This window comes from Syngnathoides biaculeatus, chromosome 7, assembly GCF_019802595.1.
Source record: "Syngnathoides biaculeatus isolate LvHL_M chromosome 7, ASM1980259v1, whole genome shotgun sequence".
Taxonomy (NCBI): domain Eukaryota; kingdom Metazoa; phylum Chordata; class Actinopteri; order Syngnathiformes; family Syngnathidae; genus Syngnathoides; species Syngnathoides biaculeatus.
The window spans coordinates 2,818,410-2,845,630 of record NC_084646.1 but is presented as its reverse complement, the minus strand read 5'-3'; the positions used below and the strand labels follow the sequence as shown (position 1 = coordinate 2,845,630).

General features: G+C 42.9%; 1 protein-coding gene and 1 long non-coding RNA gene across 2 annotated transcripts in view; one reads left to right on the top strand and one right to left on the bottom strand.

Annotated features, from left to right (window-relative positions):
- The window catches only part of cbarpb (CACN subunit beta associated regulatory protein b), a 30,641-nt gene extending 9,983 nt beyond the window's left edge, over positions 1-20,658 (top strand). Inside the window, exons 3-10 of the mRNA XM_061825890.1 lie at positions 387-541; positions 6,016-6,077; positions 6,497-6,659; positions 7,796-7,967; positions 8,320-8,463; positions 10,350-10,587; positions 11,731-11,893; positions 12,214-20,658. Coding sequence (XP_061681874.1) covers positions 387-541; positions 6,016-6,077; positions 6,497-6,659; positions 7,796-7,967; positions 8,320-8,463; positions 10,350-10,587; positions 11,731-11,893; positions 12,214-13,678 — 2,562 coding nt within the window. The 3' untranslated portion in view covers positions 13,679-20,658. The remainder of the gene's footprint in view (positions 1-386; positions 542-6,015; positions 6,078-6,496; positions 6,660-7,795; positions 7,968-8,319; positions 8,464-10,349; positions 10,588-11,730; positions 11,894-12,213) is intronic.
- On the bottom strand, positions 467-24,938 carry LOC133503901 (uncharacterized). Its single transcript, XR_009795863.1, has 3 exons — positions 24,104-24,938; positions 3,844-3,985; positions 467-596 (listed from the first exon to the last, which is right to left on the bottom strand). It is a non-coding gene; the product is annotated as an uncharacterized LOC133503901 (long non-coding RNA).
- Positions 24,939-27,221: the final 2,283 nt, after the last annotated feature.

Genomic DNA, 27,221 nt, shown 5'->3' with positions numbered 1-27,221 from the left:
CTGATCCAATCCAAAATGTAATTTCCCCTCGCAGAGAAGCAATATGATGATGATGTCATCTATCTATCTATCTATCTATCTATCTATCTATCTATCTATCTATCTATCTATCTATCTATCTATCTATATATCTATCTATCTATCTATATCTATCTATCTATCTATCTATCTATCTATCTATCTATCTATCTATCTATCTATCTATCTATCTATCTTTCTATCTATCACGAACAAACAATTCATGGGCGGACCCAAATGGAGGACTCCAAGGCAAGGACATGATGTTCAGTGGGTTTTATTATAAATGAAATTTGTGCATGACAACACAGTCCAAGAAGGCAGGATCTATCAATCTATCTATTGAATCTTTCCTAATCATACGTCAGGAGGTACCGCACGAGGCGGAGGAGCAGCAAGATGGCTACGTGCTTCTCCTGGTGATCCTGTCCATTTTCTTGGTGGGGACGTTGATCTTCGCCTCCATCCTCCTCATCACCTGCCGCCGCTGCTGCCGTGGAGGAGATCATCAATGCTGCGGCAGGTATGAATTTGAAAAGATCGGACGTCGCTCGTCATCGTCTGGCATTATGGTTCCACTATATTGTGGGAAAATATCGTATCGAATTACTTTAAAACACAGTAGAACCCAAGTTTTTGGATGTTCTAGTTTTCATCTGGTTGGGTTTTGGATGTCACAAATTCTCGTACTTCCGCTCTGTTTTTATTTAGTTGAAAACGGTCTGCATCAAACTATTCCGCCCGTTGGCGTGACTCAACCACTCATTTCCTGGAATCGGGCAACCACACAAAGCTTCCCGAGTGCATGCACAACTATTGAGTGTTTTGTTGTTGACATCACAAAGCATGTTCGTATGACGTATAGTTTTTTTTTTTTTTTTTGGTGCTTATTTATTGGGTGTGACTCTTCAACAAGCCAACACCAAAAGGAAGAACTCAGTAGAGTACAAAAATGGCAGCTTCCACTTGTAAACAACAACTAAGTTCATTAGTCATTTCTACTTACTGCATGTAACATTGATTTCTGCCTGCCAAGCTCTGTAAAAAAAAAAATTTTCGCTAATATTTTCTAGTATCTAATAGTTTCATTGGATTTCAATTACAGTATTTCCTAATGGAAATATTGCTTCGATTTTCAAACGATTTGGCTTTAGTCAGACTTTCTGAAATGGATTCATCAGGAAAAACTGAGGTTGCACTGTACATTCCAAACGCTCAAAGTGACATTTCTCACATCGAAGATGGTTAAAGGGGAATTCCACTGGTTCGCATTAACAATGTATCCAATAGATCATGTAATATGTACTCTATCTTGACAATGTGATGTTAAATCCTCTCTCATTTATTAGTGTTTTGAGAAGGTTTTTATCGACATTTATGAATTTTCAGGGGCGCTGCCATTTTCATGAGTCACATGACCTACGTGGGGGTATGTGACGTGTACGGTGCCGTTCCAAACGCTCAATTACATGGGACACCATTATGCCCAGCGCTGATTTCTCTGATTTATCCTCATCTGATGAACAAATAGCAGTATCGGTTGATTTGGAAGACGGAGGAATACTTCTATACACAGCCGTGAGCGGCTCGGCCGCTCGGTTGATCGGGAAGACGGAGGAATACTTCTATACACAGCTGTGAGCGGTGCCATCGAAGGGTGAAAAAGCGACGTCGCTCTTGGCCGCCATAAGCCAGTTATCCCTGTGGTAACTTTTCTAACACCTCCCGCTCGAAACCCACACGCGCACGTCCTCCGGGCTGCCGGTGGAGAGCTCAATCGCGCAACACGCTATCCCGCAGCCGCCGCGCCGGGTCCTCGTTAATTCCGATAACGAACAAGTCACCGGCATGCTAACCAGTTGCACGGCCCGCGGCGGCGTGTGTATGGAAGTATTCCTCCCTCTTCCCGATCAATGGAGCGGCCAAGCCGCTCACGGCTGTGTATGGAAGTATTCCTCCATCTTCCCAATTATCCGATACGGCTATTTCTTCATCAGATGAGGATAAATCCAAGAAATCAGCGCAGGGCATAAATGGTGTCCCATGAAATCGAGCGTTTGTTGCGGCACGGTACACGTCACATCCGCGCACGTAGGTCTCGTGACTCTCGAAAATGGCAGCGCCCCTGAAAAGTCGTAACTGTCAATAACAATCTTCGCAAAACACTATTAAAAGAGAGAGGATTTAACATCACATTGTCAAAATAGAGTAGATATTACATGACCTATTGGATACATTGTTAAAGCAGACCAGTGGATTTCCCCTCTTAAAAAAAATACATCTGGAGCAGTCCCTTGTGTGGTGTGCATGTATTTAATGTGGCCATTTAAGGAGTGGGCAAGCGAGAGCGTGAGGGAACCTCGTGCTAGTTGTGAAGGAAACCTCTCAGGGGAGGTGCACCTCACATTAGAGAAACGCTGCAGGGCTGTGTGAAACATTCAACTTGTTGCTAGGCACAACTTGTGGGTCACGATGGGAAATGGTACCATTTAAAACGAATCTTCTCCATTACACCACTGAGGCATTATGATGATGATGATTTCTGATATAACACTCAACAAAATGTTTTGCCACATTAACACTGAAATTGTGCAGTACTCAGGACTTTTTTTTTTTTAATCAGACTGAACGCCAACCGGGAGTAGCACATTTCTGAAAATAATTGATCCTTAAGATTGCTAATAGCAATAATTTAAAGGTCGTATCCTTTGGCAATTTAGAACACCGTAGATCAGGGCTCAGCAACCTTTTTGAGGCTGAAGGCTACTTTGTGAGCGCCGATCGTATGAAGGGCTACGTGACCTGTTTGCGGCAAATTTCAGACTCAGTTTATTCCACGTACATAAAATATTTTTGTTTGAATTTATTGTAGTAAATGACAGTAGAGGTATTTTAAAATTTTTATTCACGTAAGCAAATCAGATTCAGAATTTAAAGGACAAATAATAGTAACAATTTGTGGCCTATGGTATTTTTAGAACATACCTTGCGGGGGCCTTATATCGTCCTCGCGGGCTACCATTCGCCCGCGGGCACCGCCTTGGTGACCCTTGACGTAGATTGACTCTCTTACATGGACCTAGTATAAAAGTGGCCATTTTATTTCAAATAACACCTTGGTTTTGCCATACTGGTGTCCAGAAAAGGTCCCTCTGATAGCTACTTCTGCTTTGTCCATATATGGCAAAGACCACCCCCTTTCCTCTGATTGGTTGCCACAAAAAATCCACTTGTGAGAGCACATGTACTTGGGATGTTGACAGCGCTAGCTCAGGAGCAGAGAGGTAGGCGGAGATCTTTCCTAGTGACATAGATAAGCTTGAGAAACTCAAATGACTTGCATTCAGTCCTCTCAACAGAAAAACATCTGCAACTCAGGAATTCATATTTCAATTCCTATTTCACATGTTTATTTTTGTACCATAGAGACAATACTACATCCAAAATACTCAAGAGTTGATTCAGCAAAATGGATGAATGGGATTTCATGAGTAACATTTATTTGACATGCAGGTAAACTGAGTTAAGACCTACATCACGGAAAGAAGTATCGCGTATTTTCCGCAATATAAGGCGCACCTAATGGCCTTTAATTTTCTCAAAAGCTGACAGTCCGCCTTATAATCTGGTGCGCCTTATATATGGATCAATATTGAGCCTTTAGCGCAGCCCATATAATGATGCGTAATGTAACCCCACCCTCTACTGTAGCGTCTATTCTATACGCCTTATATATGAAAAAAGTTTTAAAATAGGCCGGTCATTGAAGGTGCGCCTTATAGTGCAGAAAACACGGAAAACTTGAAGCTCAAGGTACCACCATACCCATCCATCCATCTATTTATCCATTTTGTCAGCTGCTTATCCTCACGAGGATCACAGGAGTGCTGGAGCTTTAGCAAAGCTAAAGCATGCAGGTTAACGCTTTCCAGCTGATCCACCGTGCCGCCACCACCATACCACCACTCTATAAAATCCAAAATAGGAAAAACACATTTTCATCACAGCAATAAACGTGCGATCAGGTGAGCTAGTGGAATGCTTTCATCACGTTTTCCTGCTTGACATGCTAGTGCTTTCTTAGAGACAGCACTTTTATCAAACGTCTACTTACATAATAGATGAGGCTCAACGGAATTGCTTATGGATCCTTCCTGCACAACAATCCAGTTTGCAAAACTCCCAAAAGCGTCTTTAGTGTGATTACGTCACGAGCGGACATGCGCAGTAAGGTAACGGTCAGTTGTTACAAATGTCTGTTATTTACATTTTGGTGGGCATTTTATTTCTATTTTTTACAGCAACACATGCGTGTTGCCCACACTTTTGGGGGGGGAGATAAACAGATAAGATAAACAGAGAGCACAAAGATGCCAAAATGTGAGCAGTGCTTTAGTGGGTGAGAGCAGCGCACAATCAGCCAGACTGGTTCAAATGACGAATGTAATGAGATTTCATCGCAACCATCAGTTAATCTCACCCCCCTCCACCCCCGCCCCCCTCTTTGCTCTGTGTGCGGAGACTGCGCCACACACTTACACGCTGACATAAAAACTGTGGGAGCCACACAGGAAATGGAAGACACGAGGAAGCGGAGATCTGGGATGGCACACGTACGCAGTCACATGCGTGAAGCTCATAGCGCTGCACCAAGAAATCAGATGGGGGGGGGGGGGGATGACTGGAAGGGGATTTCATCCTCGCTTCCTCATAAAGTAAATGCCAGTGCTGGGATTTCACTTTGGAGGGTCTCAAGGCGAGCAAAAAGATGTTTAACCAGATACAGTGTATGTGACTGAAGTCTGTTGTTTTTATTGTGCTACATTAACAGTTGTATTTTTTGCATATATTATGTCCATGGAAAGCTATTTTGTGCCCCTTTTATAGCATTCTCACTATTGTTTTATTTTGCGTGTGGTAATCTTAATGTAGAATATGTATGAAGTTGATCCTATTCCATTGAGTCTTCAACCTCTAATTCACAGGTGTCAAACTCAAGGCCCAGGGGCCATATTTGGCCTACCACATGATTTTAACGGTTTGAATTTTGTACTTTGAAAAAAATATCATTCGAACAAGGCTGTGTAGAGTTTTTATATCTACCGTAGACTGTCACGTTCCAGCGGCACGGGGGCGCACCCAAATGCAGGACTTCCAGGCAAAGGCATAATGTTCAGAGTGGTTTTATTCCAAAAACAGGTCAATACTAAAAGCCAGTCCAAAACAAGGCAGAGGTACCAAATCGCTAGGCTAGGCAAGATCCAAAAAACATGAAACAAGGTCCGATGACTGTGAGGCAAACCAAGAAGCTACAGTACACTAAATTACGCACAGTACCGGAGTACAACTTCAACTGGCAAATGCTGATGACACATATTACCATTGAAGTACTTAGTTAGTGAGTGTCCCAAATGTGACACAGCTGTGACAGCTATCTGAGGTGGCACCGCCCAGAGCAGTGGCCTGGCCATGCCCATCTCAGGAAGCCCCGCCCACGACCATAGACAAATAATCATGAACACTTAACACAGCCACTGAAAATTGAGTCTTGTGTTTGGAACAGTAAATTAACTAAGTAAATACATAACTAAGTACCAAGGTAAACTAATGGCTGGTTTCAAGATTCAAATCCAGATCCCAAGAACACCACAAGTACACCATCAGTCTTGAGGAGCTTGAATCCTTTCCGTAAGTGACTTTCTTTAGGTTTCTGAATGGCTAAAATGAAATTACATCTGTTTGGTTTTTGTGCTGCATAAACAATAGAAGGCAAATTACAATGGAATTCAACACGAGTCGTGTATGGATGTGCGCAAGTGCAAGCGCGAGCTGATAAAGCGCCATCCGACTGGCATGATTTAGCCCCTCATTGTCTTGGAGTCATTTTTCAACGGCCTGCTAAAGCGTCAGCTCCTGTCTTTGTCCCTCTGGCTTGACGTTAAACAAAACAGAGCAATGTAATGCATTTAAATGCTTTTTTTTTTTTTTGTGCCGCAGTGGCAGGGATGATGCCGAGAAAAACAACGCTACGTACGCGGAGGAGTCTCAGCCCACCCATGGTAAGCGTGGGCGGTATGTGTGTGTATGTGTACGTGCGTTTGTGTGTGTGTCGAGGCGCATCGTTTGATTGATTGAGGGAGAAGTGATGGAGGAAAGATGCAGGGCACGGTGAGTCTTTTTATCATGTCAGCACAATGTCTAATCTATTACATAAAAAAAAAAAAATGCAATTTTTCGAGCAAGTTACTTAAAGCACTCACACGATGCCAAGAACGCATTCTCTGCGGACCATCGAATACGCTCCGTCTCGGCAGAAGTGATTTAATAAAAGGCAGCATGAAACAGCTTTTCTCGGGTGTTTTTCTCGGAGTTTCACCAGTCAGCAACCAATGCAGTCCATCAGATGGTTCCATTCTATAAAATGATCAAGCAAGTGCAATCGCTCACGCATAACTGCAACCTTTTTCGATTTGTGTAGAAATCACCATCAGGGTGGATGAGTCTGAGTGCCTGTCAATGGCCAGCTCCCACGACCAGGAGACGGAGCGATTCCTCTCCACAGGGACCACGGGCCGTCGAGTTTCCTTCAACGAGGCGGCGCTCTTCGATCACGGCAAGAAGGCCCAGGAGAAGGGTCGCAGGTCAGAACGGAATACACATGGGGTCTTAAATGCTGGGTCACATCCATTCATTTTCGATCCTTTGAGGCTATCCCGGTCGAATTCGGGCGGGCTGTGCTTAGCTATTGCTAATTTAAACTAACGTGGCAGCCTGGCATAGCTTCTAGCTTTGACATGATAAAACCTTTGTTCCTGAGACTGCTGCAGTCTCTTGAAAGTGGCTTTGAATCTTCACCCAGCCGAGTTGAACATATTGCAAGTGGAAAAACTGAATTATCGTTTAAATGAGTCCCACTTGTGGTAAAGAGAGGGAGCTAAGTCGAAAGGAGAAGCTCTCAATTTACCAGTCAATCTACGTTCCTATCGTCACCTATGGGCATGAGCTGTGGGTTGTGACCGAAAGAACAAGATCCCGGATACAAGCAGCCGAAATGAGCTTCCTCCTCAGAGTGTCCGGGCTCTCCCTTAGAGATAGGGTAAGAAGCTCGGTCATCCGGGAGGGACCCAGTGTCGAGCCGTTGCTCCTCCGCATTGAGAGGAGCCAGATGAGGTGGCTGGGGCATCTGATCCGGATGCCTCCCGCACGCCTCCCTGGTGAGGTGTTCCAGGCATGTCCCACCGGAAAAAGACCCCGGCGGACGACCCAGGACACGCAGGAGAGACTATCGGCTGGTTTGGGAACGCCTCGGGATCCCTCCGGAAGAGCTGGAAGACATGACTGGGGAAAGGGAAGTCTGGGTATCCCTGCTGAAGCTACTTGTGCCGCGACCCGACCCGGAAAAGCGGTAGATAATGATGAATGAATCCCAATGTCACGTAAAAGAAGTCCAGAACAGCTCCGTCAGGAACTTTTTCAGAAATAGGTAGATAACTGAAATTTGCCTTGGTTGTTTAATTTCAGTTTAGATGAGTCCAGAATCCCAATTCTATACTGTATCAGCACATAATATCTTTCCTTTAAAGTCTTTATAGCTCCGCCCTACCACTACTACCCTATCATACCACACCACTCTAGAGTGCCAGTATAGTGTGACAGTAACTGTATTTTGGTACTCTTCACACATACGGTGAAATCCAGCAAAAAAAAAAAGGGTATGCCATACTAGCCTAAGCCAAGCTACACTGTTTTTTTTTTTCTTCCTCACTATAAATTTCAGATACACACTGACTGAGGGCGACTTTCACCACTTAAAGAACGCCCGGCTCACGCACCTCCACATCCCGCCCCCGGCGCTCAAGATAGTCACCATCCACGAGTGTGACTCGGCGGAGAATACCATCGCCATGACAACACGCCCAGTCGCCAAGTCAGCCCTCTCCATCTTCCAGGTGACACTGCCCGATCGGTTACGTTAGACATTATTGCATCGCTCTTGACCTGCGCTAATGGGGGACGTCAATTACTTCAGTTGAAACGCGAGTACAAACTAAAACTAGATATCGCATAGACAGCAGCTCTACCAGTTTTGGCTGCATGCGCTGATCTCTTTTTTACCTCCCCTTGTTGAATCACTGGAGCTAGGTGCCCCTGGGAAGGTCTGGATTGGGTATTCACTCATAGGTGGGGTTGGGAAAAATACGGCAATGGTGCTTTGTTGTTGCCAGCCAAGTCTGATTATTCATTTCCTTATGCAATAATTCATATAAAAAAAGATTCACAGTGTGTTTGCAATCCTTTCAGCCAATGCTGTGTCCCCTGCCGCAAACTGCACTGACCAGCTTGACCCCCAGTGGCAGCTGTGCTCTCCCCGGCGACTCCCTCAACTCAACTGTTGTGGACGCCAGCTTTTGTGCAAATACTGCTGCTAAGACAAATGGAGGCTCTGTAAGTTAACTCCAATTATTTTAAACTACATATACTGTTGAAACCAGATCTTTCCATATACTATCTAAAATTATGGTTTTTATTCCCCTCACTGTCTGACAAATTGGACTCAACATTTCCCATTTTAAGTCAATTAGTATTACCATAATTATCTCAGTTTTGGTGAAGATGAGACTAATGAAAGATCCATCCATCCATTTTTCTTTGCCGCTTATCCTCACGAGGGTCACGGGGAGTGCTGGAGCCTATCCCAGCTGTCAACGGGCAGGAGGCAGGGTACAGCCTGAACTGGTTGCCAGCCAATCGCAGGTCACTTGGAGACAAACAGCCTCACAATCACACCTAGGGGCAATTTAGAATGTCCAGTTAATGGTGCATGTTTTTGGGATGCGGGAGGAACCCGGAGTGCCCGTAGAAAACCCGCGCAGGCACGGGGAGAACACTGAAACCGGAGTCCTCAGAACTGTGAGGCCAATGCTTCACCATGCTGCCTAATGAAAGATCTTTTTAGGCAATTCTTTTGATTAGTTTCTTCTGTCAGATGTTTAAATACAGTATGATTACTATGCCTTTCAACAATTTGCTAAATCCCAGATCATGATGATGTAATTTTATGGCAGCCTTCGACAGTTTTATTAACAACTGAGTTGATTAGAAACACACCATGAATGTATTAGATCTAGGCACACCTGAAACACATTGCTTGTTTGTGTAATGTCATGGGAAAATCAAAGGAAATCAGACAGGATATCAAGGAAGACAATTGCGGACTTGCACAAAATGCTGGCCAAAGGTGGTAAAAGTTTGTCATTATCAACCCTCGAGCGACCATTGTACCGACACTGGCTGAAAGGCCATTCTGACGGGGGGGGATCACTGCTTCAAAAGAAACATAAAAAGCCAGGGACAAAGACCTTAATCTTTGGAGAGATGTCCTGTGGTCTGACGAAAGTAAAATTGAACCATGTTTGGAGGAAAAAGAGGGAAGCTTGCAAGCTTGAGGACAACGTCCCAACTTTGAAATACAAGGGTGGCAACATGAGGTTGGTTTGCGACAGGGGGAGCCTATGCACTTCATAAAATTGATGGCATAATGAAGAAAGAACATTATTTGGAAATACTGAAGCAACACCACGAGCCGTCAGCCAGGAAGTTAAACCTTGGTGGCAAATGGGAAAAAAACACAAATCATACTGCCAAAATGGTTATAAAGTGGTTTAAGGATCACCAAGTCAGATTTTTGGAATGGGCATTGCAAAGCCCTGATTTCATTCCTATTGAAAATTTATGGGCAGACCTGAAAAGACACGTGCGAGCAAGGTGCCGTAAGAACTTGGCTTAGTTACACCATATTCTGTCTGGAATGCGTCAAAATTAGATGGGCCAAAAGAAACAGCTTTTGCCTCTGCCCATTCCCTTTTGGTTCTTGAAATAAAGGAAACCTTGCATTGTAATACGCCGCATTGTTTGCTAACACTATGCAACAACAAAATACAATTATTTACCACTAGTTTGGAAAAAATCCTGCCAACAATAGTGAGAAGCATGTGGAAGGATATCGCAAAGATTTGAACCAAGTTCTACGGTTTATAGGCAATGGTACAACACGTGACTCTGAAAGTAATGACAAATTATATTTTTTTAAAAAAAGTCTCCCATTAATCTAGAATTGAACAAAAAGAATTAATTTTGTGATGCTAATTGACCGAAAAGAGAAGCATTTTAGACTGATTTAATGTAAGACAGTGAGATGGAAAAGAAAAGTGTATATTTTTAAATATATACGCATCTGGTTCCAACTGTACGGTATATGGACTTGTGTCTATAAGAGCTACCGTGGAAAAACAGCAGGTCATCAAAGACTGCGGTTGCTGCTCTTTGTTCAGACGGAGATGATCGCGGCAGGGCCCCGAGGCCAAGTCTGCAGCGTTAGCACAGAAGGGGGGACCACTCCCACCAGCACTGTCCCCCCTACGAGCAGCGGTGCAGGTGGCCAAGGTCCGGTACAGCAGTTCTTCACCAAACTGCGCCGTCACGCAAGCCTGGAGGGGGCCAGTCCCTATTTCAAGATTAAGAAATGGAAGCTGGACAGCAGCCAAAGGGCTTCAAGTCTGGACATGAGAGGTAACATTCCAATGAGTGAAGTGGAATCCTGTAAAACTCATCTTAGTGTGTCTCGGGAAACAGGAAATCCTCAAAGCTCTTTATAATCACTAGTAAATAGTGAGCAGTTGAAGTACAAAAGGCTTGCCTACAGATACCGGATACATTTAAATCCCTTGGTCATTTTACTACAAATTGAAGAGCGACAAAATCCTTAATGTGATTTTGTCACATTATGCAATGAGTAGATCCAAAACAGATCCCCGCCCCAAAAAACTACAGAAGTGTTTCTTATTACTGGAAATAGCGAGGCAAAGAATTTTGACTCAAGAATCTTATTTTGATTATTATATTCGTGGTGACAATGCTTAAGGCCATGCTACCCTGAGAACGCCCGCTCTCGTCAGACGTCGGAAGCAAACCGGGTTTGGCCCTGGTTAGTACTTAGATGGGAGACCGCCTGGGAATAGCAGATGCTGTAAGCTTCTCTCCCCGGCTCAATGCAGACGGGTTGCGTCAGGAAGGGCGTCTGGCGTAAAACTGTGCCAAACAATTATGCGTTCATCTGAGATGACACGGTGTGGTGAGCCCTAACGGGACAACCCGAAAGGAAAAGAAGAAGAAGAAGATATTTGTGGTGACAATAATACTAATAATATAATAATAATGATCTTCCATTACTCCCATATTTTGATCACGTCAGTCTAACACAGCGCCGGTGTTTGTGCTCTGATTTTGGGCTGAAAATCCATTTTTGAGCCACATCATGCAAAGATGGTTGGCTTAGGTATTTTGTGTGCGAGACAAAAAATTAACAAGGGTGCTACTGTAATGAACTGTGAGAGACTTCCTGGCTGCTCTGAATGTTTGGATATGCACAAACACACGGCACAGATGGCTTGGTGACTCAAAATTGGGTTGTTCCAAGTCAATTTAAGAGCCTGAATGAATCCTCCCTGCAATCACACATACACACGCACACCTTACTGAGCGTAGGATGCGTTTTTCCATCATCCCGAGACTCCAAAGATGATCGCAAAATCTCCCTTTAAACTCCTTAACAGCTGATGGTAGATTCGATCAGAATTAAGCGTCATTTCCCGTCCCGCTGTCACCAAACTTTCTGAACTTCCTCTGATCCCTTGAATGTTTGCGGTGAGTCAGGCTCACCAAAGAGAAGGCAGTTCCAGCGCCAGCGGGCTGCCAGCGAGAGCATGGACCAGGACGACAATGACACGCACCACATCGACCTCATCCAGTACATCGCCCGCACCCAAGACATCGCCTATTGTCCACCTCCATCTGCACCACCCCCTTCCCTCGGCAGGTATCTTTAATTTCCTTGCCATTCATCCTGTCCACTGCTTCGCTTTGCAATCATTTTTGTCGAAAAGGGTTCAGCGATGATCTGTTGGAGGCTCCGTGTCGCACTTCTTCCTCTGGCTTTCGTAGATATGACCGAGTCGCGAAATACTGTGGTACTGAGCTAAGTGTAAGGACATGCCACAGCAGCTATTGCAAGTCATAACAGTCATTCCGTGCCCTGTGAAAACAACCGTGTCATCAATGAATGTGGTCTTCATAGTAATGTTCTTAGACTGTCATTTTGCGTGTCTCCTTTTCCACTTCACCTGTGTGGAACCACAGGGTAGAGGTAGAGGTGATGGTGGAGCCCACCTGCGGCCACACAGGATCAGGGGTGATTGGGCTGTCCCCTGATCCCCAAGATGAAACGCTTTTCCTGGGGACAAGGGAAAGCTCTGAGCCTTTTGCACTCCATGATCCCCAGAGACTTTACAGAGACATTTGGACTTTACGTGCATCACTGGAACAATACGCTGCCTCCGACCAGAGCAGCAATAACGACAGGAACTCCGTCTGCAGCGATGCTGACAGTGTGTGTACAGAAAAAGAAAGAGAAGAACTCCCCAGCTGCTTTTCCCAGGACTTAGGGGATGAAACAGAAGGTGCAGAGGATGACAAAGAGTTCAAGATGTACAGGGATAATACAGTGGATGCAAAAGGTGGAAGAAGTAGGAAACAACAAAGTACTGAATCCGAGCGTGGCGGGAGCGACGGGGAAACATCCACTCGTAAATTGCTGCAAATGGATAGTGGCTACGCGTCAATAGAGGCCCCATCTCGTGGTCCTGAAGATTTGCGGATGTTTGGAAGCAGCAGCCCGAAGGAGAGAACAGCCCACGAGAAGAGGCATCACTTCACTAAGGCAGGGCGATCTGGCACGATCGGTGAGAGCTTCGAGTCTCACCTCTATGAGGAGGAGCCAGATGATGAGCAATTACTGGGCGCTAGTGGAGGAGTTTACACAGAAACTGGTGCCGGTCCACAGAGCTGGTTTCCATACGGCCAGATGATCACCCCTCGGGAGTCTTCACAACCTTCCACGCAACTTCCAAACGTTCATCGGAGGGACTACAGCATCGATGAGAAAACCGATGCTCTCTTCCACGAGTTTCTCAGACACGACCCTCAGTTTGACCAGCAGGAGATACCGCTAAAGAAGTACCGGTCTCGCATTCACCTTCGAAAACAGTGGCAGCGGCACAAGCAGTGGAGCGACCCCGGTGTCCGACACTTCCATTCCTCTTTTGAGAGACATCGAACTCCACTACGGAGGGGTGACAGTGTTAACTGCCCTATGGAGACCAGCTACCATAGTACGCTTCCCCGCATTGTCAGCACACCTGACGAGGAGACCAGTGACGGTAGTACTCCCGAAAATCCAAAGATAGAGACTACAACTAGCAAGGTTGCAGGGAAGGACAGCGAGCAAGGTTCGACCAAAGACCAGATATCATCAGCACATCCTCAATCCTCCATCTCTGACAACAGGAAGCGTGAGCATCCAGAGCCTCAAGACGACAACAAACCGCCAGGACACCCCGTAGAACCTTTAGATCAGCAGTCGCCCCTTCAGCCGCCCGACTCCTCAGGCTATGGCCCACAAACCATCATGGCAGAGCTGACGGACAAACTGACCAGTAACCTAGACGAAAGGCTATATACAGGCCTTCGAAGGACCAAGGACACAACGACCGAGTGTTTGACAGTGACGGCTACCCATGCTTCTCCAGACCATAGTCCGGTGTAGCTCCTCTTGTCTTTATGGTTAACCCGATAGCTGCTGATACACATCAACGTTTAGCCTCAGTTCTGAAGAGTCACAACAAATTTTAAATTTGATCTATCAACCGATCCGGCGGTACAGTGAGGTTTGGTTTGCTAAGGTACAGTTGTTAATGATGAACCCTTATTTACATGTTTCAAATGCAACAGTGTTAACCACAATTAGAAAGTCTGGTTCTGATGTCATATCAAAAAACAAGTGGAATTTTTTGGACAGTTTTTGTGAGGAGTTTGCATGTTCTCCCCGTGCCTACGTGGGTTTTCTCCGGATGTTCCGGTGGTCTCCCACACAAAAACATGCATTAATTGGAGAATCTAAATTTGCCAATGGTCGGCTTCCATGTGCCCTGCGATTGGCTAGCAACCAGTTCAGGGTGTAAAGATAGCTGGGATAGGCTAAGCTGATAAGCAGTACAGATAATGGATGTACAGAGAGTTTTTTTTTTTTTTTGAATTGATGAATTTTGTTTGTCTTGTCACACATAAGTGACAAGACAGTACCCCTTTACAACTATTAAGGGAAAGGATGTAAAAAAAAAATAATAATCATAATCATAATTAACCATGACACCAAAATAAATCAAACTGTACCGCTTGGTGGAAATTCAATTGTTTTAGCTATATGTCATTTTTCAGATCACTGGTGAAAAAAACTCTGGAGTCGAAGGTAATGTCTAAGTTGAGCATTAATCTTTTGTTTTCTGTTCCTTTTTATGTATGAAATGTTATGTTATGGACTGGTGTAGCTGGTGCCGTGTGTGGCAAGTCAAGTGGTACAGGTGTAGACTAATCTATTGTATGAAAAAATACTATTAGAGATTAAGTTATTTTATTATTATTTAGATTGAATTTGTCATATTTATACGACAGCAGGAGTTGTTTTAAATCTGCTGTTGAAAGAATGTGTTGAAATTCTTTGACCCAAATGTAAAATGTCTTTCAGGATACACCAAAACCTTCCAGGAATTTTTAGCTTAAGTTAGTTGTTAGCTCACTTATTAGCCTGATCATCTCTTGGGACTCATTCCTTGACTGGTTTTGTACTTAACTGTATCGAAACGGACACGAGTCAGAAGTTTGAGTCGCATTCGAAAACTCTTACACTTTTTGTAGTTAGCTAGTTAGCTACTAGTGCTTCTTCTATTAGAGCTCACTGGAAAATGTCGCATCATTTCCCGGACGCTGTTGCTTCAGATCGAAGAATAATGTAATTTGCGAACCTTCATACACGTTTTCCCACAATCTGCTTCAACGTTGTTATTCATGACCAGCTAAAAATATTTTTGTACGTGTTTTGAGTGTGAACATGCAAGACTTAGCAATCCGTCGCTAAACTACAGACTGTGAAAGCTTAACATGAGCTGTACGTCCGGTTCAGTCTGTTGCAGATGTTGTCATTTTTGTGATAGCAGCAAGCTAAAAGGTTCGCTCTCACGGATGTTTGTGGTTTTTTGTTTTTATTTAATTTTTTTTTTTTTTTTTTTTTATGACAGGCATGACTTCTTGTGCATGAGGCCCAACAGAAAAGGCTTTATTTGCCTTGCATCGGACATGGTTGTTTTTCCCGTTATGCGTATCCTCAGCTGCTCCTCAGGAAGTTGACAGCAGAGTGGGTGGCTGCCAATTTACAATACACCCAAAAGCCAGTCATTTTTTAAAATTTATTTCAATTTTTTTTTTTTTTTTTTTTGCTCCGAGATCTATTTGCTTCATTATATGCCTGTTTTTATGACAGGAGGCGATTCCCCGGGGGGCTTCCTGCCTCATGCGCGGCGAAGGGAGACTGCAGAGTCGTGGTGTTGAATATAAATCATAGCGGCAGAGGGGAAGCCCTTGCCTCGTGTCTCCTCCTTTCCCTTCCAAGTTTGTTGCATTGCAGTTCGTCTGCAGTTCAGGTTTAAAGGTTTAAGTCCCTTTAAAGCACACGTGTCAAACTCAAGGCCCGGGGGCCAGATCTGGACCGCCACACGATTTTATAGGGCCCACAAAGTGTCAAGTTCCATGATTTTTGTAGAAATCTGTACCAAAATTTCAAATTGCCATATATCATATATGATAAAGTTGAGATATTACAAGCAATAGTGAATAGTTTGAAAAACACGTGACCGTTGATTTCTGTTCCCAAAAACTAGTTCATAAATTGATGATGTAAATATGATGAGATGATTCAATATTTTTGTTCCACAGTAATATCAGTCCTCTGAGGGAAACTAGAACAACAATGTGGCCCGTGAGAAAAATCAGTTTGACACCCCTGCTTTGAAGTGAAGTTTGTACTATAACGTAAAATATCATTTTGGTTTTGATCATGCTGATAAATTGGTTCATTAAGTCAAATTGGTTTGCATTGTACTAATCCAACGCAGTTACATGTACAATTGAGTGGTAAGTGGAACTCTTTGCTATGAAGCTATTGTAGTTTTTGTTGAAAATATCATGGGTCTGGCGGGACGGTGGATCAGCTGGTAAAGCGTTGATCTTACAGTTCTGAGGTCCCAGGTTCACTCCCGGACCCGCCTGTGTTGTGTTTGCATGTTCTCCCCGTGCCTGGGTGGGTTTTCTCCGGGAACTCCGGTTTCCGCCCACCTCCCAAAAACATGTGACATTAATTGGACATTCTCAATTGCCCCGAGGTGTGATTGTGAGTGAATCTGTCTGTCTCTATGTGCCCTTTGATTGGCTGGCAACCAGTTCAGTGTGTACTCTACCTCCTGCCCGTTGACAGTTGGGATAGCCCCCAGCACTCTCTGCGACCCTTGTGAGGATAAGTGGTTAAGAAAATGGATGGATGAATGGATGGATGGATTATGGGTGTGAAAGTAAACTGTCCGTCCATTTATGTTTACGTCACTTGGGCTCACTCGGGTTGCAGGTCATCTGAAGTTTATCCCGGGTGTATATGGGTGAGAGCCAGGGTCCACCCCAAACTGGTCGTCAGACATCACAGCTGACATTTAGGAAAACAACCGTTCACACCTATGAACATTTACCTAAGAATATACCGTAATTCCCGACTTACAGAGTGCACCTGGTTATAAGCCTCACCCAGAACATTTGTAACGGAAATATACTGTACATAACCCACAGCTGTGTAAAAGCCGCAGGTGCCCACATTGAAACACGAGATATTTACAAACAAAGACGGTACACAGAGTTTAACGCTTGCGCTAATGTTGACGCTAGCGCTGCGCTAACAGGGCCGGTTAAAAAAAAACATACCAGTAAAAATCACTGAGACACGGGAGTGATACGCTAGCATAGCGCTAACAGGGCCTGGCCGGTAAAAGTCACTTCCTCAGCACATATATTCCACCGTTCTCACTCTTACCTTTTCCGCTCGAGTGCCCCCTTGCGGCCGTCAGAAAAAAATGCACAAATTAGCCACGTCACCGCATAAACCGGAGGGTTGAAAGGGTGTGAAAAAGGCCTTGCCTTATAGGCCGGAAATTACGGTAGCAACATGCAAACTCTACACAGGATAGATATATTAATTATAATATTTGATTCTGGACCTGTCGGCTGCAAGGTGAATGCACTCAAATCGCGGCTACTGCGCTGCCCTTGAAAAGGAACAAAAAGGTGAAATTCAATGATGCATATTATTGCGGTTAATATTATGACTTTACTGAGATTAGAACGTTATACTCGCAAGATTATGACTTCATTCTCAAAGAATACAGTTTAATTCGACTTCTCACTGGGGTTGGATGAAGTCACTCGAAACGGACTGTGGGTTATAGGCAAGAAACATGCCGGACTGGTTGACAGCCAGTCAGATGGCAACATCTTTATTACTGTTGTGTAATAAAGTCGTAAATGCTGACCTAATAATCGTTGATGATTCAAAACATTTTAACCGGGTGTCAAAATGGTTGTGTAAAACCTGGACATGGGATTACGAATGTCTGGTTGCAAAATTCTGACAGAGCATAAAATCCCAAATGAGAGGAAAAACAATTCCCATTTAACATTATTTACAGCTCACGTATGGTGGCCTTGAAGTGACAAAATTGGTGGAGCGCCATTTTTGTTTGATTTACATTTATAAGGATCTCCCAGCAAAGTGTACATTTACTGAGTTGCCATTAATATTCTAAAAAAAAATTTGGAAACGACTCAGTGGGAATAGCTTTTGGCACACACGCATCTATTATCACCAACTACTGGCCTGGCATGGACATTACAATGTTTTCTGTCATTCTCAAGTTGCGTCTTTGTGAAATTTTCCAGAAACCTGAAGGAAAAAATAAAATTTAGACTGTTTTTCTTTGACGGTGGTGAGGATTTACAATAATTCTTCTGCGTAACACATGTCACAATCCCGTTTATGAGACGTACAAACAAGCCAAAGCAATCACTTGACCTCCTCCGGAGAGGAAATAAATGAGCCTCGTCTCTCTCTTTGATTGGGCTCAGCGGCGAGGAAGATGCTCCTTTTCCAGGCGTCCCAGATTAGATCTCGCTCCTCTCGAGGCTGAGTGGACTCGGAGGCTCATTAGTGGAACAATGGTGCTGATGGAAGGAAGTGATTTCAAATAAGGAGCCGGCGCAATGGTTTCTTCTTTATATCCACCCCCCCCCCTTCTAATCTTATCGTGTTAGCGATAACAGACGCACATTCTCATCTTGAGAATGTGCAGCGTCACCCAACACGTGTTCTCGAACACATTTCTCATGAGTAATCGGAAGATGGAACTGGAACAGCGCTTTGAAGTGATAATTCATCTGTGACTGCAATAACTACCCAACAGATTCAAAAGCCACTAATCATTGAGGAAGGATAACTGCGACTACAATACTAGGAATAGTGATTGTATTATAGATAAATTTTTATAGATCAGAGATTAAAGTCCTGAAAATTCCTGAAAATACAAATGCGAGTACTGAATGTGAAGTCCTGCTAAATTTTGGGGGAAAAAAATGGATTCTGGCGATATTTGTGAACAAAATTCTGACAAAAATTGAAAGTGAAATTTCCAAGTCCTGACCAAAAAAAGAAAAAAAAATTGGGCAGAAGTTCCCCAAGGGACAAACCCAGATTTTTTTGCCCCCCCGCACCCCCATCCTCCTATCACTGGATAGCACAAAATCATATTTGTCATTAAAATATACTTAAAATATGTCATCTTATCTCAAAACAAATGAATGAAGTGAACTATTCAGTAAAAATACATCAAAAATTGCCCTTTTCTCCACATTACACATATTATAGTATAGATATAGAATATACACAAAAATATATCCTCGAATTTCTACACTGTACAGCAAAACATCTGTAGTAATTACTATTAACGTTTAGGTCTCAAACTTTTTACGTCGCGTTGTACTGAGACACTCAACCAGATTGCTTACTATTTTAGATATAGATCTGGCAATACTCATAGTATAATGAGTTGCCTCTAATATTTTTATATTTAACTGACTTACCGGGTTTGTCGACCTTTCTAATGTAATCGGACAAAAAAAAATCTTGAACGTGTTCCTTTGTGGCTTCCGTTCTCGCCGAAATTTCGAAATCTGCGAGGTATGCGTTACTGTTACTAGTGTTAGTGCCTCAACGTGGCTACGCTCGTGAGAGCAAAACAACAAACTCAAACGCGTGTTCGTTCAATGTTGTCAATTATAATCCGGATTAATTTTAGGCAATTTTTCTTCAATATTCCGGAGGGATTTTCATGAACATTTGAAAATCCGGAGGACTTTCATCACTGATAGATACTAAAACGTAGTTGGAACTGTAATGACAATCAAGCGCTAAATCAAATTCAATTCCTAGGATGTGAAACACTGCACTAAAAATAATGTTCGCCCACAAATCTATATAGAGTGGAAACTCCGAAGTTGAAACCTTTTTTTCCCCCCCGCACATTCCATTTTCCAAGCCGCTTATCCTCACAAGGGTCACATGAGTGCTGGAGCGTATCCTAGCACTCTGTTCACTGACGGTTTGATTTCCAAGAGAAAAAGAAAAGGAAGAAACACGTTAAGTGAATTAATTTGGAGGCCCCACAGGTCAGTGGTTAGAGCATTTGTTTGTTAAACCAAGAGTCATGTGTTTGTATCCCACTGGGGCCTCCACTCCCCGAGAGAGTTGCGTCAGGAAGGGCATGCGGTGTAAAAACTGTGACAAGCAAATATGAGTTCATCTGAGATGTCACGTTGTGGTGATCCCTAACGGGACAAGCCAAAAGAAACTTTTTACATTAAGTGAATTAATTTCATTCCAAGTTAATAGAGCCTGTAGTGTACAGGCAATCTTTTAAAAAACATTGTAACATTCCTAAGTATGACGGGATATTTACCAATATTCAGTAAAAGTTAAAAAAAAAAAAACTGAGAAAAGCTAATCACCTACAGTGCCGCTACTGCTAGTTAGTTACTTATAGTTAATATTACCAGGCACATAACTACCACTAAATCAAAGCGTTAACAATCTGACTTTACTTACACCCTGAAAATGGATCTTCAATGGATGGTACAATTTACAGAACAGCTCAGTGTCATTATTACAATTAGCAAACAAAACCTCGATAGCTGGAGGCTAGCGCTTCTTGTTGTCGTGCTGAAAGGCCCGAGATGATCTAGCCCAACGATCAGATGCTTTAAGTAGTTGTATTTTCGCAGATCACAGCAAACAATTTCTTGATTTATCATAATTTTGAGGCTTCCGTTGCTATTTTTTGGAATTTTTTTAATCACTTAAATTTGGCACAGAATCGTAAAGCGTGAGATGTAACATTGTAGTCCAAATTATATAATCTCTCACTGTACAAAAATTTCCACGTTAATAACTGCATACCTTGTAAGTATACGTCATGCCGGAGTGCCACCCCTAATGTCAATGAAAGTGTTTCCTCATTTGTTAGTTAACTGCTCATTTTCTCAAAAAGGAAACCGCTTTCGAAATAATTTCATTTTTATTTATGAAAATCTATCGTGCCTGGAGGGACCAAATCACATAGATACAATGTTTTTTCCCTTCTTATCTGTGAATAAAGGAATTGAACAAAATCAAGTCGCTTCTTTTTGCTTGAAGGGTCAAACCATGTTAACAGATCACAAATGTTTTCTTTGCTAAGGAAACTGATTCAATGTATTTTTATTCCCATTTGCTCTGGCTCAAAGTGATTTATTTTTCTTCCTTTCTTTCTTTTTTCTTTTTGTCTAATTCATTCACAAAATAGAACAGTTCAGAAATTTTATTGGCCAAGTATGTATAAAAATACACAAGGAATTTTTCTCCGGCAGACGTTGCTGGCCTGGTACCACACATGATTAAGAAAAAAAGGAGTATCGGCACAGTTTGAGCAAAATGTGAGGCATTCTGTTAGTTATGCAATTTTAATCAAGGTCACACATGGAAATAATGTAAAACAGGTAAAGATGAAAACTGACAACATGCAGGACAATATGGACCCAATCTGTTATTATGAATCTACAGAGTGCCCTATACACTGAGTATATTTTTTTTTAACCATGTCTGCTTCATGAATGAAAAACAAAATCACAAAAAATACAGTATATAACTAATACAATATTTTAAAAGCTTTAAAATCTCTAAATTACCCTGATGAAAATTTTCTATAGAACATTTCTAAAGAAAGAAAGAAACTTTAGGACCCAAGTTCTATAGAAATTCTATTGTTCTAGAAGATAGAATAGAATAGATAGAAATGATATAGAAAATCAGAGTCAAAGTTCTATAAAACAAGTTGTTCTGTACAAATTATTATTATTATTATTAATTTTTTTAGCAGGGTGTACACAAAAAAAACGATCAATTATATTATTGAATTCAACAGAGCATCACCGGGAGAGTTTCAGATCGCCTTCTCATCAGAAAAGGACGATTTTCACATTGCTCTAATATAGCTTTTTTTATTGAATTTACACACTTGGCCTGCTTAGATTGGTTGGTTGTTTGGACTGAATGTAAGTCACACCTGCACTAAAATAATCAACCCTGAGATGTTTATTGAGCAACAAATTATGCTAGCTTGGATAGTTAGCCATCTTGCCTTTTTTGTTGTTGTTTTGTCATTATCAGGTATGCTGTTTAAAATTGAACTCTTGAAAGTAAGCGATCTTTACACCCTTGGCCAGAAATTAAACAAATTAAATTTTGTTGAGTAGTTGGGTGAAGACTCAAATTAAATTTTGTTGAGTAGTTGGGTGAAGACTTCGCCAGAACAAGAATGCACATATTTATAGCTAGTTCGGTGCACAGAAAGAAGTTCGTTTTTACGTAACGCAAACATTAATGCTATCAAGCAAAAGTGTTATAGTAACAGCACAAAACTGCTCAAAGCTAGATAGCCACATCCATAGTTAGCAAACATGTAATAAAATAGCCTGTGATTACATGCTAGTTTCTAAGCTATGCGTCAAAGAAACCTAGCAACAAGTGGAATGATAGCTAGTATAGGAAAAGCTAATGGCTACGGCTACTGAAGAGCTAGCTAGGCTTGTAGTTGCAAAGGTGGTAAATAGATAGATAGATAGATAGATAGATAGATAGATAGATAGATAGATAGATAGATAGATAGATAGATAGATAGATAGATAGATAGATAGATAGATAGATAGATAGATAGATAGATAGATAGATAGATAGATAGATAGATAGATAGATAGATAGATAGATAGATAGATAGATAGATAGATAGATAGATAGATCCTGCCTCCTTGGACTGTGTTGGCATCTACAAATTTAATTTATAATAAAACCCAATGAACATCACATCCTCGTCTTGGAGTCCTCCATTTGGGTCCGCCGTGAACCGTTTGTTCGTGATGGATAGATAGAAGCTTTTTTTCAAATGTAGCTAAATTTGCAATCATGGACATTTCCAATACTCTCCCAGTCATGTACTAGATTACCATGACATCACATCAAATTTGTAATCTTGTTACATGTAATTAGTTACTTCCGAACAATGGCAGACAGACATGCTTAGTAAGAAGGGGAATTTAGCTCTATAAAAAAGCTGCAGACTCACGCTAGTGAATCAGCATTTAATTGAAAAAAAGGAAGAAGAGTAAATTAGCATGATGAATAATGTGAGGTAAAGCTATGGTGTGTGTCTCAGCAGGGTGTTCCTAATGCTAAGATGAGTCTTGCGTCACATAATGCGATCATTATTTCCGGCAACTCCATTCATGTGTTACGCTTCCCATCTGGAAAGCTTCGGATAATTGCGGCGTTCCCAGCTTTTTTTTTTTTTTTTAACGTCGTTTCTCCTCCCAGCCGCCCACGCGCTGCACGTTTCAAGCTGCTGCACAAAAACACACACCCAAATGAACACGCATTCCTCTTCGCCCTCCGTCTTGCAATAGCTCGCCTCTCCCGAGAGACGTTGTGAGGGAACCCGCCGCCCTCCATCTCTGCTCCCTCTCCACTCGCCCACTCGATTTCGCCGTAACCCCCACAAGATATCGCCTTTTCTGAAGAGCAGCTCTTTTGAATGTGCGAAAAATGACTCACCGACTTCCTCCTCACTATCCATTGGACGCACTGAAATATTTGAATTCTCACCTTTTCACCCCCTTACTAAAAAAAAAAAAAAAAAAAAAAAACATCCGTCCATCTGTATTTTATCTGGAACGAAGTAACATCAGAACATCTCGCATTGGGACATCGACGTCAACCAATAGAATTGTGTACTGTGTTCTATCCTGCACATTTGCTCCCATCCTTGTTGTTGTCAACATATTTGTCCGCCATTTTCAACATTAACTCACCAGCACAAACTAATGTTTACCGAGGTTTTAGAGCATGATTTGACGGAGCGCCAGCATGTTTACATACAACGGTTATTGCTAGCACTAGCTTGCTAGGCGACATCATGTTTTGTTGTCTCCATCTGACCCGTATTGTATTAAAAATACATGAACATACCTCAAACAATCCTTGCAGGGACAAAACGTCATCTTCTGAGCACCCGGTGACACCGTTTTTTTGAAATTATTATTACTATTATAATTTTCACCACAGCGATCCATTGTTCGACAGCAACTTGTTGTAGCCATGGTAATGTTTGCATTTGGTTGAGGTGAAAGATGACACCATTTCTGGGCAAACTTCCCCAATCCTTGGGTTCCAATCACGTGATAATCGCCGCCATTTCTACAGACAAGCTAGGCGCCGCAGATGACATCACCTTGGCAACGTCCACAGACCCACGTGTAAGCGGCGAGCGGCGGATGTTTCCTGGCTACTTTAATTCACTCAATGATGTCGCCAAAGCTAAATATGTACAGAACATCAAACTCTGTCACGATATCCACAACGACGTACTTTCAAAGGATCTGAAAGACTTCCCAGAAGTACAATATCCGGACACTAGAAATACACAAAATTATCAGAAGACACTTTCAAATGACCATTTACCTTGTGTACTCGAGCTTCGTTCGGATCTGCACGTCGTATATTTGCAAGCCACTTTTATTGCCGTCTTTTCCATAACTCCATTGTATCTTCTCCTTCATGCAATCTAATCTATGGAAGACGGAAAAATCGCTTCCCAATGTCTCTGTTTCCGCGATTTCCACATCCGTGGACGCAACAAAAATCCGGCACGATGACGACGGACAGCCGACTGCTTGTCTGCAACAATGGCGGTCAAGTACCCGGATGAACAAGCGTGACGTCACGTGCAACCCAGCCATAGTGATTGATTTGACAATGTAAACCTCAGTGATCGTTACAGACGAGATATGGTGATATCGGAATAGGTGTCGTGCGGTGACCGAGATCTGGCCACATTTTCATAGTGCAATCTTGATAGAGCAAATTTTTCTTTTATTGTCGTCTGATCCAGGCTTAAACGTATTTCTCAACTTCTAAAACACAAAAGCCTTTTGTCTGAAGTAAATCCTCGGTGCCCCTTGTGATTAATGGTGTGAAGAAGCCAGTGTGACACGGTTTACTAAGCGCTGCTTGTTAAAGTTTCACTACGGCTCGGGACAATCAGAGACGGAGGCACAGTAACGAGTGGTTGAGGAGACGAAGCACAATGGCATATTTCAGATGAAATACGTGAGATTTGAAATGGGCTCCACTTTCAGTTTGAGCCTCCGCTCATCCATCCATTTTCTTAGCCGCTTATCCTCACTCGGGTCGCAGGAGTGCTGGAGCCTATAGCAGCTGTCAACGGGCAGGAGGCGGGGTACACCCTTGAACTTGACGCCAGCCAATCGCAGGGCACATCGAGACAAACCGACGCACTCACGATCACACCTAGGGGCAATTTAGAGTGCCCAATTAATAATGTTGGATGTTTTTGGGATGTGGGAGGAAACCGAAGTGCCCGGAGGAAACCCATGCTGGCACGGGGAGAACATGCAAACTCCACACAGGGAAGGCCGGGATTGAACACGGGTCCTCAGAACTGTAAGGCCAACACTTTCCAGCTGAGTCACCGTTCCGCCATTTGAGCTTCCTTTCACAGAAAAATTTTGACTTTTTGTGCGTATGAGATTTTTTTGTTGCATGTGATACATTTTTTTTCTTATGTGTGAGAGTTTTTTGGAGGAGTGTGAGATTTTTTGTTTTTTTGTTTGTTTATTGTTGTGAATGAGAGCTCTTTTAGTGTGAGTGGGACGTTTTTTGTTGTGTGAATTTTTCTCAGTGTGAAACCTTTTTAGTGTGAGTGACGGTTTCCTTTTTTAGTGTATCCGAAAGCTTTTGTTTTTTTTTGTGTGTGTGATAGCTAAATATTATCTTTGGACTTTATACAGAAATAAAAATTGCATCCATAGTAATAGAAGAAGGTGGAGAAATAGCCTCAATAGCTGCTTACGTCGCCTCTTTCCCTTGCTTCCCACCCACATATTTTTCCCGCCCCTTCCCCCGCAAGCTCTCTTTCCAGTCCTTCCTCTCCATCTTTCTCCGTCTTTCCTGGAAACAGAAACGTTCCGGTCCAATTTACCGCGTGTCAACTTCGACGGCCTGACAGTCACACGCCTCCACGTAGCTACGAGTTAATTAAACCCTGGTGTGATGCGATGGCTTTATGTCACAAACTGTCAACTTGTACCGAGCTTGTTAGCTTGTACTACGTTGTGTTGTCATATTTCCAAAGGCTCATTTATTCTCTTCTTAGAGTCTTGGTCAACAGGCGGTATCACTTTTGTGCGCAGCGCTGTCCATCTCTTGGAAAGTTGTCAGTATGAACCAGACCTTGTCGCACAATTGGACAACGTGGGAGCACCGTCGAGATTTTCTAATAGAAATTTAAAACGGAGCGGGCTCCTAAATGTGATCAGATTTTAAAGTCATTACACTTCCGTGTGGTTCTTTGCTGGATTTAACTAACATGCGATCACTATCCATCCATTTCCTGAGCCGCTTATCCTCACAAGTGTCGCAGGAATGCTAGAGCCTATCTCAGTTGTCAACGGGCAGGAGGCGGGCTACACCCTAAACTGGTTGCCAGGCAGTCGCAGGGCACATAGAGACAGTCGCCTTCACAATCACACCTCGGGGCAATTTAGAGTGTTCAATTAATGTTGCATGTTTTTGGGAGGTGGCACAATGGATCAGCTGGTAATGCCTTGGCCTCACAGTCCTGAGAACCTGGGGTACGATCCCGGCCCCACCTGTGTAGAGTTTGCATGTTCTCCCCGTGCCTGCGTAGGTTTTCTCCAGGCACTCCGGTTTCCTTCCACATCCCAAAAACATGCAGACATTAATTGGACACTCTAAATTGCCCCTAGGTGTGATTGTGAGGGCAACTGTTTGTTTCTATGTGCCTTGCGATTGGCTGACAACCAGTTCAGGGTCTACCCCGCCTCCTGCCCGTTGGCACCTGGGATAGGCTCCAGCACTCCCCGCGACCCACGTGAGGATGATCGGCAAAGAAAATGGATGAATGAGTCCCTGGAGACAACCAACAGAGGAACAGGGAGAATATGCAAACTCCACACAGGGAGCGCTGGTATCGAACCCAAGTCTTCAGAACGGTGAGGGCAACGCTTTCCAACTGCGCCACAATGCCACCTCATATGATCTCTTCTGAGTAAATTCAAAAGTGTATATTTGTGATCAGGATGCGGACCCTGTTAGCTTGCTATTCAGATTCTTTTTTGCAAGGATTTAACATAGAAGACAACTCTTAGGGTTTCACAGTAATGTAAAAACAACTGCCATGGCAATCATTTTTTACTAATGTTGTAATGTCCATTATCCAAACTGCTTATCCTCAGAAGGGTCCTCGCTAGTTTCAGGCGAAAGGCAGACTACACGCTGAACTGGTCACCAGTCTGTCGCAGATATCGACACCATCACTGAGCAGGAATCGATCCCACGCTCCCTGCCCCACAGTCAGGCTTGTATACCACTACATCATCAGTGACTACATGTTATAATGTTATCTTAGTTAAATAAAGACCCTAAATAAGCCAGAACCGGCATATGTACATAACAATCTCACAAATTCTTATTCTCACAAGAATGAAAATACCTAACATGGTTCCCTCCGTAAAAGAACAAATGTATTTTTTTTTTC